The sequence below is a fragment of the Taudactylus pleione genome, unplaced genomic scaffold (genome assembly GCF_031769625.1).
Source record: "Taudactylus pleione unplaced genomic scaffold, aTauple2 ptg000305l, whole genome shotgun sequence".
Lineage (NCBI taxonomy): Eukaryota > Metazoa > Chordata > Amphibia > Anura > Myobatrachidae > Taudactylus > Taudactylus pleione.
This window is the reverse complement of record NW_028284706.1, coordinates 1,167,371-1,180,275: the sequence shown is the minus strand read 5'-3', so window position 1 is coordinate 1,180,275 and position 12,905 is coordinate 1,167,371. Positions and strand designations below refer to the sequence as shown.

Below are 12,905 nucleotides of genomic sequence, written 5' to 3'. Positions count from 1 at the left end.
CCCTATGGACCCTGATGTAGAAATAATAATCGAGGTATAAGATAGTAATTGAACTATAGCTTTCCTTAAAAACAGAATAATTAAGCAAATATATACTTTTGCAACTTAAATCTTCTATGACAATGCCACCATTTTTGGTTTCATTTTGATATCTTACAGGAAAAATAATGATCGATGAAAAAATTTAGGTGAGTACAGACACTTTTTTTATTTTTATAAAAAAAGCACTGAAAACTACCAAGCATTAAATGTGGCTTTAGGATAAACTGTCTGTAGAGAGTACACACAAGGACAGTGATGGGTGACAGACGGTCCTAGGGCTGCATGTGGCCCTCCAAGCCATCACTTGCAGTCCCTGCTTTTTGCTCTACTGCTGTATATTGGCTGTTATAGCTTGTAATGCTTGTTTAAAATGTCTGTTGATATATTACAGTTAAGTGTCTGGTTTGTTAATAAAATGTATGGATTTAACACATTACTGAGAGAAAAAGCTGGGTACACACCTTACAACTGTGTGACTCAGTGATGCGATGTAACGATACAGGCGGATGTAACAGCACCGCGTAAGCTGTGGAATTGTACCATCTGAAGTGCAGCACAATAGATGGGACGATTCACTAAACAATGGCCAGCAGATTCGGCACACACACTATGGGCCATATTCAATTAGATGCGAAAAGTCCGTTGCCGGACCTTTCGCCAACATCGGTGGTTTTGGGTGCAAAAAAGTATCGCGCTTATCCCAGCATATCACCGTATTCAATTTTAAATCGGAGAAAACAAAGTGAGCAAAACGTGCTGTCATTTTTGGAGAAATCAGCCTGACATCCCCTAAAGATGCTGTGACATGGGGGTTCACTATGGGTACCCCTGAATAGCCCTGCTGAAGGTATTTTGGGTCTTTAAATGGTTTCAATAGGTGCTGTTTAGCGTCTTTGAAAAAGTGATGAAGAATAGCATTTAGCAAGTTTTTTGGGGGGAAAAATTAGTAGTCCCAGCAAATTTAGGGTACATGAAAATGGGTGCAAGCATATTTTAAAGTGGCTAATGTGAACTGTTAAAAATAGTGAAAAATCCATCTGCCGCAACCACCTGCAGTCAAAAACACCCCTGTGGCATATCTGGGGACCACGGTCCTGAGTAGATTTCGCTAGTTTAGAGGTTTGTCCCCCAACTTTGTTTTTTTTACCCCCAAAACAAAAGTACTTTTTTGGGGTGTCCTGGGCAACTCTTTAAAAATGTTATGACTCAGTTTACCTTTGGGGGACAGTCCACAACCCCAATTCCGCACTTTTTATCGACACCTATTCATAGGTGATACTTTTTCACAGGATTCTATCCACTGACTTTCCGCACTGGTGAAAGGTCGGGAGAATTGAATACGGGGAGAAGTCCAGATTGCCGAAAAGAAGTCATCGGTGAGAAAGTATCGCCGATAATGGCTTTTCACCGGAAATTGAATATTTCCCTATGTATGTATATATGTGTATGTTATATCATTCTGATCCACATCGGAACGATCGGACAAAAGATTGTATAGTGTGTACCCAGCTCAAGAGTAATGTACGGTCTTTTTGCAAGTTAAGCTGCTCATCCACTAGGCGATTAAACCTAGCGATGGAGCGATAACGACGGTCGTTATCGCTCCATCGCTTGGTAATCGCCCGCAATTCGGGCAGCAAAAGGTTAAAAACGACCAGCGATGCGCGTGCCCGCTGGTCGTTTTTAACATCAACCATCGCCTGAACATGACGGTCAGCCTGACGACCACCGTCAGGTTGCCATGTTCGGGGATGATTGATCTGCATACACTGAACGTCTGAACGTTCAGCGTATGCAGTTCACCCCGCGGGAGACGACGGCATCGTAATCATGCCGTCGTCCCCCGCATCGTTAAGTGGATGGGCAGCATTAGAGGGCAGCCCAATCAGGCCCACAAGAGCATTGAGTTGCCCATAACTGCCAGAGATGGACCAGTATTACATATTCTTATAAAAGAGTTCATCACACACCAAGGTGAAAGGAAACAACTATTACTAATAAAAAAATACTGAAAAGAATAACATGATGTACATGCCACATTTAAATACCAATGATGTACAAATGCATGAAGAATTCACTCACCTTGAACGCGGGTGTCTACACACCAGGGTCACTCTGCGGCCCCTCTCGGCCTCCTTTGGGTGTGGAGGGTGTTTCTCAGCAGGTGAGTCTCCATTTTCCAGGGTAGGAGGAACAAGGCCAGCAGCACTGACATCTGTAAGAGAGACCATATCAAATCAGGTATGTGCTTTTTCATGTATGATAAAATGTGAATAGAACATGCCATATATAGCACTGTCATAAGTGAAAGCTGCATAAACAGACTATTGTGGATAAACCATTAGCTATATGAATTTACTTCGATTTTCATAAAAATGCACATATACGTTATGTCATACAGATTTAGGAAGGATATAAGTCATAATCCAGTATTTCCCCTTACCTGTTTTGCCCCATCCCCTCTTTCAAACCCTTCTGACTGTTTAGCTTTTCCGTGTTCCTCTCCTCTCCACGTTTCTCCCTCCCTTTCCTCCCCCTATTTCCTCTACTCTTCTCTCCCCTGCTGTCTCTCTGCTCCTGCCTCTCTCTCTCTTTCCTGTTATCTGGATCTCAGTATCCAGCAGAGTGGTGTATATATAATGTGTCTCTCTCTCCTCCATACACTGACACAAGTCCTCACCTCAGGGCTACATGCTCTCCCCCCTCCATTCCTCAACTTAATCCCATGATCTCCTCACGCCTTTCCTCAAGGCTTTAAGATTTTTCTCTGCATCCACTGCTGTACCATCTAACTCACCTCAGCCTATAAAACATATATGCCTCTCTATATGCAGTATCATTTATCCTAGTCGTCTTCTTGTTTTTCATTCTATACCTGTCAAATCACTCCAGTCCCCATTCTCCTCCGTTACACCCTCCCTACATGTTGGCATTGCACAATGCCTGCTATTGCTATGTGCTGTTAGCATGCTTAGCCCAGTGATGTGTGTGCACGCATGTCTATGCCGATGGCCAAAGAAATAAGTGTGCACCTGCCACCCATGTGTAATACAAGGGCTTTTTTGCCTACAGAAACAAGCATGCATTTGCCTACAGGATGCATGTGCATGTTTTCATGAAGAATGTACCCAGAGATTTCAGTTTGGAGAGCACATCTGTCCATGTTTTTGAAATACTCAAGAGCACATGTAGTTTAATGTTGTCCCGTATGGATAAAGCAATATCTTCACAATAATCACCACCACACTATAACTATATGGTCATTCATGCAGTAATGAAAAGACATGTTCCAGCGACATACACTACACGCACCCTTCTCTGGATCATACACACAAGAAGCAGATAGCTACAGTACACAATATAACGTCATGGGTGAAGAATGCTCTGTAAGGTAAGAGAAAATAAAAAAAAAAAGATGTATATAAAAGAAGTTCTCTCCCATGACATGCCCTGTCATAGCAGGCAAGGCCTCAGAGGAAAAAAAGTGTTATGTACCTTTGAGGAGTCGTCTTGGGAAGGACATGTATGTAGAACACAGACAGCAGTAGATGGCAAAAGGAGCAAGCAGTGAGAGGACATGGGCAGTAAGATTGCTTACAGTGGCAAAAAAGCAGAAAGGAGTCAGACATCAAAAATGTATAGGCTTGTGTAACAAGACACTATATGAGTATAAGGTCTTCCACATACATGTACAGATGTCAAAAGATAAACATAAGTATTTTGAACACTCATATTCTCGTTATCAATGTACGTGTAGCAAATGGGTTCTACACCTATACAGTCAGACATCAGGAAGTGTGGTAGCTGCGTGTATGAGTTGGGGGAGGGTACAGGGCAGACAGATGGTGCAGTGATGAGAGGAGGGAGCAGGCATTGGATTCCAGGCACAGGACTAATTATAGCTGCCCTTCTCCCAGAATGCTTTGAGGCAGAAAGCACTCAGCCAGGGAACCACATCCTGGCAAAGCATTCCCTTTCCAGCCAGAAAGCCCTGCAGACTTTGGCATTTTGACCAACCTCTTTCCTGCCTGAGCACAGTGTGTGACAGAATAACCCTTTCTGCTCCAGACATGTGTCCTAAGACCCTTCTCTCCAATGGTAGCTTGCATAATCTTTATGTCTCAAACCTATTAGGTAGCGTTGAATAATAGCAGGAGAGAAACAGCAATTTATGCTATTACAAGAGGAAATAGGGTGGCAAATATTTTCAGTTAGGGCAATATACCTCTTTTCTATGCAGACAGGTAAACAACCAGAACAGAAGTCAAAAGCTGTGAGCAAGTTAAGCACATCCACCTTTTAAGTGTACACTGAAAACTGGGTTGAAGGGAATACAAAAGATGTGGAGCACATTAGCATGGAGAAAGTCAAGCTGGGTACACACCTGAATATTGCACCGATCATTCCAGTCCTTCAATGATCCGATCGTGTGTCTAAACATATACACTGTAGAACCATTATGAACGACGGGTGTGTGTACTCCACAACGCGTTGTCCCACCTGACGTGCAGCAGATCTGATGGGACAATGCGATGAACGATGTGTACAAATGACAGATTGGGAGTACGCACTGCACGATGGTCGTGAGAGTGGTTGCAGGTATCATGATTGCACGACAAATTGTGTAGTGTGTACTGAGCCGAAGATATTTATTTTACATATAGAAGATTAAACTCACAAAGGGCGACTAGTATGTGGAACTAATTTGGAATTCAGAACACTTAATTTATAAATGTACAGATCAAGAACAGTCAGAATATTAGAGATTAAGTGATAAAATGGTTTTTTTTGGGAATGTAGGCTGTGTACCTCTTTACCCAATACAAATGCATGAACTTCTGGACTAAAAAGCTTATAAAATACCTTTCACGTTAATGAGGAATATGGAGTGTACACAACACGTTCCTAATATAGGTCTGCTAAAAGATTTTGCATAGTCAAATAACAAAATTGTTGCAGGGTATGCTGGGATGTGTAGTTCTAAAACAGCTGGGGGGCCGCTTATTGCTAACCCCTGGTCTAACACCAATACCTGTATTGGTGTGTGTCCATAATAGAGCCTGCTACTAAAGTCACAGAACAACTGTGATTTATAATAGTCTTATGCTGGGTAAACACTAGGATGATGTCGGCCCAATACATTGTTTCTGGCTGTTTCGGAACATCGTATCTGCCGGATCGTCCAGCACGTACGGACGCGTTCACATCCAATATCGTCTATTCGGCCATGCTGCACGGCCAACACGATGATATTGCATGCGGGGCTATTGTAGGTGATGAAGGACGGAACGTGGGATTGTTCCGTCATTCAGTACATCTCTCCATGTGTACCCGCGGTACGATATGCCGGCCCGTTGGGCCAACATATTCTTTGGGTACACATTGCTAGGTGTGTTCCCAGCTTTAGCAGTAGGGATACAAATTCCATAGAACAAACCAATATACAGAAGTATACTTATACATTTTTGCTGTAGTCACATTAAAAAGCCTCTCTCAGTGCACCAAGTCCAGTGAGACTCTTAGCACCGGGCGTTTTTTTTTTTCTGAAAATGCGCCTAAATTGCAATGTGATACAACTAGGACAGACCAACTTTGATAGGCGACACTTGTATATTGGAGTGCGACTGAGTCTCTGAATTTGTATACGAAGTGCTATAATGTAGCGGCCGCAGCTTTTTTTTATTCCAAATTCCATTGTGGTTCATATAAAAATTCGGGTGTACACAGATTATACAAGTGTTTCATATCAAATTAAATCACCACTAAATTGCATACTAGTTGCATCACACTTCGTGACAACAAAAGACTGATAAGGCTAGAGTAGCACGGAATATGGCTTCTCACTTACGCCAGGCAAGTCGCGATGCGTGGAGTATTGAGGCTAGATTTATGAGGACACATCTGTGATGAAAAGTACAAGAAGTGGAGTACAGACATCTGTATTACTATGGTTACAGAGCCAAAAAATAGACCAAATTTTCCATAACAACAACTTACTGGAGGAAGAGGTAATTTAGCCAACCTCTAGAAACGTGCATGCAATTGGCAAAGTAATGTGTACTTCAGGCAGGGGTGGGCAATAAGCGGCCCTCCAGTTGTTATTGAACTACATATTCCAGCATGCCTTGCAACAGTTTTAGCAGGCCAAATTGCAAAACTGTAGCAGGGCATGATGGGATGTGTAGTTCTACAACAGTTGGGGGACCGCTAATTGCCCACCTCGAAGTGACAACTGTAGGGGAAGCGGCAAGTGCAATATATTCCTGTTCTGTTTTATTTGGAGGGGGTTGGCAAATAACTAGCATGGGGAGGTATAGGTTTCTATATAACTGAACTTCGAAAGAGCCCTAAATGAGTGTACAAAGTGGGAATCTATGTATTGATATAATACAGAAGTTTTGTAACTATTTATTGTTTGGTGGTAAGATGTTTATAAACTACAGTCTAAGTAATTTGCTGAGAAATAATCATTACAGGTATATCATTATTAAGAAAGGAGATATACAGGTACCTGATCTTTATGTATTATAAATTTACAGCAACCATGAATATTGGCGTTTTAAGAACCGCCACAATACTGCTAAGTGATCACATCTCTCTGCAATGTAGAAAACAGAAAAATCTATTCTTTCCACCAGATGTCTCGCTTTACTTCTTTTCCCACTACAAAGGCCTGCACACTAACTCCTTCCTTCCCTCCCTTTCTCCTGTCTGTCCTGTCTCCTCTGTCTCTCTCATCCTTTATTTATCTGCTTCCTCCTGTGTGCACAGATTAGCTGCTCCCCGCTGGATCCAGGATCTGTCAGACAGGCAGATAAAATACACAGCTACAAACAGAGAGGGGGTGTGCAGATACTCAGCATCATTATACAGCTCAGCGTGTGCATTTTCTGTACAGATACTCAGTGCCACTCTCTGTTTTAACAGGATGCCGCTGTACCGGGCGTTACATGAGGTAGGGCAGAAAGAGCAGGAGCATGTTGCCTGGATACCGAATGTGGAAGTGGGTCATGCAGCAGTGGGGACACGGTGACATCCAAACGGGGAGTGCTCACCATTAACCCTTAGACTGCTAGGGCCTTGTTATATTGGGGAAGCACTTTGTATGGTTATAAAAAGGACTGTAGGAAAAATGAAATAAACAGTGAAATAAATATTAGCAAACTAATCAGGGGAACATATACCAAATCTTCTGGAGTACCAGGCATAACAGGGGGGGGGGGGGGGGGGGGGATGGAGTTCATAATTATGAAAAACAGAAAAAGTTCAACTCAAATATATACAGATTTGACCTTCCACCAACCTGTCTAATCTACACTTTGATTTTTTTTCCAATACATACAAATGATCAGTTCTTAAATCTAAAAAAACTTTTACAACTGGCTGTGTGCCCCTCACCTACTCACCTCTGTGGCCATCGCCCCACCTAATACTGTGCCCATACCAACCTAGAGGCCCTTTTACTACCGACATAAAGGGAACCTCAACCCATTCTTTACATATAAACAAATGTGTGCCCAGAGCAGTATATTCACAAGCAGGTATTCAATTAGCTGGGGTTGCTCATAAGGTGCTGGCGTTCCGACCATTTCTCCGTCATCTCGCAGCCACCAACATGTGATGTTGGGTTACCATATTAGGTGCTCATATGTGCAGCCACACATTGTTGCCAGTTGTATACATCCCACTACTAAGGCTGTCCAAAACAGATAGGTACCTGTTGTTCAGACTACATGTAATACAAAACAAAATAGGACTAAAAGCCACCAAAAAACTCAGGGGTAATTCAAAATGAGATGTGTGAGGACCACCGTACCACCTTTATTTATAACCAGATATGTTTTGTTAACATAATATTGCATTAAAAACGTATTAGTACAAACTAACATTTCCGATAGGTGTCAACGACTGAACGCAGATTTCCTGACAGCATATTAACGCACAGACTCCACAACTGCCATAAATACATTTCTGAGCACACAATGGTCACTTAAAATACATATATCATGGCAAAGGGGTCGCTTAAATACATACATCATGGCAAAGTATAAGGTTGTGCACATACTTGTACTATATCCATGTTGCATGTGCTTCTGGTATTAAGCATAGTATGCAGATAAGTATATAGCCAGGTGCGTGGAACATTTTGTAAAGAGGATTGATTTTCCTTCCCGATACTAGTACAGCTCTGAGCGCCGCTGTACATCTATAGACACATTATGTGTGCAGGAAGCTTTTATTCCAAGCTGTCTCTGGCTGGAAGGTGACAAGGTCACATTCTCCCCAGAGCTGACAGTGACATCATATGACAGGGGAGGGGTGTTTTCTTACTGACAAGGTGCTGGGTTACCATAGGTACTCTGCTGCAATGTACAAAGCTCAGCAAGGAAAGTGTTACATTGCTACGCTCTGTAGGGTGCTCTATGATGCAAAGCTTCACAGATCTCTCCGTGGCAGGAAAGAGCTGACAGGAAAGGGTTACACATTGCCACACTGCAGTGAATGGTCTCACACAGTCTGACCTCTCTCAGTATAATCAGTTCAGTGATTCGGACTCTGACAGCTAGAGATGGCTATACTGCTGGAGCTTTCTAAATAGAGAGCAGATGGGCTCCAGTATAGCTGACTTGGCCAGTGATCGTCTGATACAGAGAACAAAGCCATAGAAGCGCATTTCTCAAAATGGACTTTTACAGCATTTAAACAGCAAAAGTTGCCATCATAATCATGATCCTCCAATGAATTTATAGAACCCATTTGCTGTATTAGAAGCACATAAACCCAATGTGGCACAACAGCATAACAGTATTTGCATGTAACAGTTAAAAGGGGAGCAGGAAAAGCCAATAAAAACCAAATTGTTAAATAAAAAAATTAAGAAACCTTTCAAATAAACGCCAACTAAACTACATCCCTAATAAATGAATATGCATGCTATAAGCTAAAATAAGAATAGCTACTAAATTCCGCTTCCCTTCACAAAATTAGTTAAAAAGAAAGAAAACTGATATGTTGCCAAGAAAGGAATTTATCGAGAACACAATTTCCTTTTTGGTCAATGGAAGTTACCATATTTCTGAGCATATTTTCCCATACCCAAGTATACATTCAGTTATTTATTAAAAGAAAATAACCTGCATTCAGCCAGATTCAATTTCACTTAAATTCTTTAGAAAAGTGTTTTACAATTTCACACGTGATAGTGCATATTAGAAATAATTGCGTACATTAGAGGTGATTGGTATTTATATAATTATGCATGTATTCATTTTAGGGGAGGCAATCGGGAAGCCGACTGCCTAAATACCGGCAGCCGGCTTCCCGACTGTCTTATCCCGGCAAGGGTGAAATGCATTTCCCCGACGCCGGGAGACCGGCACCAGGCATGACGATCGTAGTGATGCTTGGCGCCGCGAGCGGACAGCCGCGGGGGGGGTGGGGGGGTGGGGGGTTAGGTTTAGGGCTCCCGGGGGGGACTTAGGGTTAGGCACCCCCCCCGGGAGGGTTAGGCTAGGGGGAGGGAGGGTTATGGTTAGGCAACCCCCCGGGGGACTTAGGTTTAGGCAGCGGGGAAGGGGGTGGTTAGGGTTAGGCACTTACAGGGGGGATTAGGGTTAGGCACTTACAGGGGGGATTAGGGTTAGGCACTTGGGGGGGAAGTTAGGGTTAGGCACCCCTAAGGAGGGTAAGGGTTAGGGGGGTTAGGTTAGTGGATACTTACCTAGCCACGATCGGGATTTCCAGCGCTGTCGGGCTTCCGCTGCGTCGCACTCTGCTCCTGTCGGGCTGCCGGTGGTATTTCATACCAATTCCCATTTTAGAGGCACTGCCATACTGTTTACTGCGTTGAGGTAAAATGACATGAATATAGAAGCTCCCCCTGTGCCCATAATAAAGATGCTATATGAGCACAAGCATATGACTAAGCAGGAACCAAAGAAGTATCTCACACACTTTGTAGTGCAGTGGTATGTAAACAAGGTCCTTTATGGTTTAAAATAAAAATCATCATGGTCTTAAGCAACAGTCCAATGTCCCCATGTATGCAATACGATACACCAGAAAAAGCTTGAGTAGTCTATCCAAATTATTTTTTTATTTTAAAGTTTTAATCAGATCGACATTTAATAGAATTATGGAATAAATATATTTGGATAATGTGGACTTTATAACAAAACAAATGCCCTTCACTCATAGTATAATTTATGCAGTTCATAGAATCTTAGAAATATACTGTACATCTAAATGTACTGTGTAAAAAGACATATTAAAGATGCATAATACCTACTGAAAGATCCAAAGCTAAAATGCTAAATACTTTACATTCAGTAGGCCATGAACCATTTGAGTTACGCTTACCCTTGGTTTTTAATATATGCCCCAATGCCACACAGATTAAAAAAAAAAAAGTCAGCAATCTATGGGGGCGATTCAATTCAGCAGGAATTGAATAGCGTTGGGAGGGAGCTCCCAGAGCTATTCAATTCAGCTCTCTGTTTAGTTTGACTAATGATTTCTTCTCGCACCCGCCGGAGGGCTTGATGAGAAATCAGACTAAAGCGCCGGCCGCAAGGCTGATTTCCGGCACTGCACTTTAGTTGGATATTGCAGGTTCTCGCGACTAAACACCCAGGTTGTCATGAGTCAGTATGCTTCGAATTAACTACTTCCCATTGAAGTAAGCATTGTGGTGAATTCAATAGCTCCAGGACCTCCGTTCTGGTGTTATTCAGCTCGCAGTGAATTGAATTGCCCCCTTTGTTTGCATGTCGGTCTATTTATTTATAGATAAAGAAGGGGGTACTTTATATTTTCTAGCTCAGTCTTGACTATAGAGGGAGACTAATTCCATAGATCCTTTCTGAAATATAATGCCCAGAAGCACCGGGATTAGCCACACAAAGGGCCTGATTCAGAGTCGGTCGCTATTTGCGGTCGTTCGTTCAGAAAAAAGGGGTGGCTATTCAAATGAACCGTTCACTCTTTGCGGTCTGTTCACGCCTCTAGGTCTGAACGAGCGAACAAAACTTGCGGTTGTTTTTTGGGAAACTACGCCCCCTGGCCGCTCGCATCCTACGTCATGTCCACTATTTATTAGATTAATCGAGTACATCGACCAGGGTATGAGCTGCTCGCTATTCTTGTGGTTGGTTTTTGCTACCACAATTTTGCGAGCAGTTCTGGCTATAAAATAACCCAGTGACGTGCACAATGACGCTGCTGTTTTAATTATGCACACCCATAAAACGCCCGTTTTGACCTTTAAGCACACCTGCGATCGGATCTCCACTTCCTGTTTTCAAGCACCTTCCCCAGTTACCACCCACATACGCCTCATTCTGTCACTCAAATTATCAGGCGTTCGCTATTTTGCGAGCACATGAATTTCGGCCGCACTGACTGGTTCGCGCATGCGTATAACGATCTGTACGCATGCGCAGTTGGGCAAACATCGCTCGGAGCGAACGAGCGGCCGCTTACGAGCGGCTCTGAATCAGGCCCAAAGTGCCTAAGCCCGGCTAAAGTACTGCTTGGCTGCCCAAACTCCCATCTGATGGCTATTCGAAACCAGAGCCGTGCAACAAATTGAATAAATCCGTTGGGCACCCATTAGTCAGAGCCGCTGGGAAAAACTACTGAATCGCTGCCATAATGTTGACATGAGAATGTGGACATGCTCGTAATATGTTGATATTCAGCATGTCCACATGACTAGAATGTCAACAATACATTCCTAATGGTGACTTAGATTGTTTGGCCAGTCCAGTGGCGCCGTGATGGCGATTTTCGGCTGTGATGGAGCAGTTTTAGCAGTGAGTAATGATCTAACCCTAATCCTACTCTTAGTACCGAACCCTAAACCTCCCCCCCTGAAAACGAACCTTAACCCTCCCAAAGTGCCTAACTCGAAGCTCCCTACAGAATGTTGACATTTCAAATGGTGACAATGAACCTAAAAATGTTAACATTTTATTAGTGTCTTTTTGCAAATATATTGTCATTGTATATGTCTTATTGTGGCGTTTCCAGCTGTTTAGCTATGCTGGTTACTTCCCTTCATACCTCCTAAAACTAGAACTCCAAAGTCACTGCCCTCTGTTGGTGCTAACATTACAGCACCACTAAAGAGTTGTGTGCTCAAAACGCATCTTTATTTTCATGTACTGCATTGAAGATTACACACTCTGAATCATTACATATTTATTCACCACTTGTGGGATACAGACCCAGTTACAAATTTGTGTATCACTTGTAAAACCCTCAATTAATATCGATAATCAACACATTAAAACAAAACCACAGACACATACATGAGGTACTTCGCTGGTTACCAGCCCTGTGTCTGATCACTGACAACACCACGTCTCCTGTTCTGTAGCTAAACCTTTATCCATTCCACTATTAAATAGACTGTCTGTGAATTAATTTATAGTGAGATACGAAATGCCTTGCCAACTCTAAACATCATGGGCATACAATCGTACGGTAGCCAAACATTGCTAGTTTTCCTGCATAGTATTCTGGAGGCACTACGCGCCCATCTCGCTGAATTGAGTATCACCACCCTCTATACCCAGCCAAGACACCAAAAAAAACAACAAAAAACAAAGATTTCACATGATCTCCCAGCAGCAAAAACACTGTTGAAAATTGTAATTTGACTCAATAACAAGAAGAAACTAAAGCAACTATATTAAATGCGCCTATCTTTGGTGTATTGGAATTACCATTCCCCAAAAACTGGAATTACACCTAACAGCAGCAACTGGTAAAATTGTGGAAAATGATGCCGGAAGTACAACTTTTAATACTCTTGGATGTAGAACAATTGGACGTGGACCAATTAACTTACCTACTTTTGG

General features: G+C 42.6%; 1 protein-coding gene across 1 annotated transcript in view; it reads right to left on the bottom strand.

The window, feature by feature from the left end:
* The window catches only part of AHDC1 (AT-hook DNA binding motif containing 1), a 138,323-nt gene that overhangs the window by 53,618 nt on the left and 71,800 nt on the right, over window positions 1-12,905 (bottom strand). Inside the window, 1 exon segment of the mRNA XM_088442178.1 lies at window positions 2,125-2,257. Within this exon segment, the coding sequence (XP_088298304.1) occupies window positions 2,125-2,257 (133 nt within the window).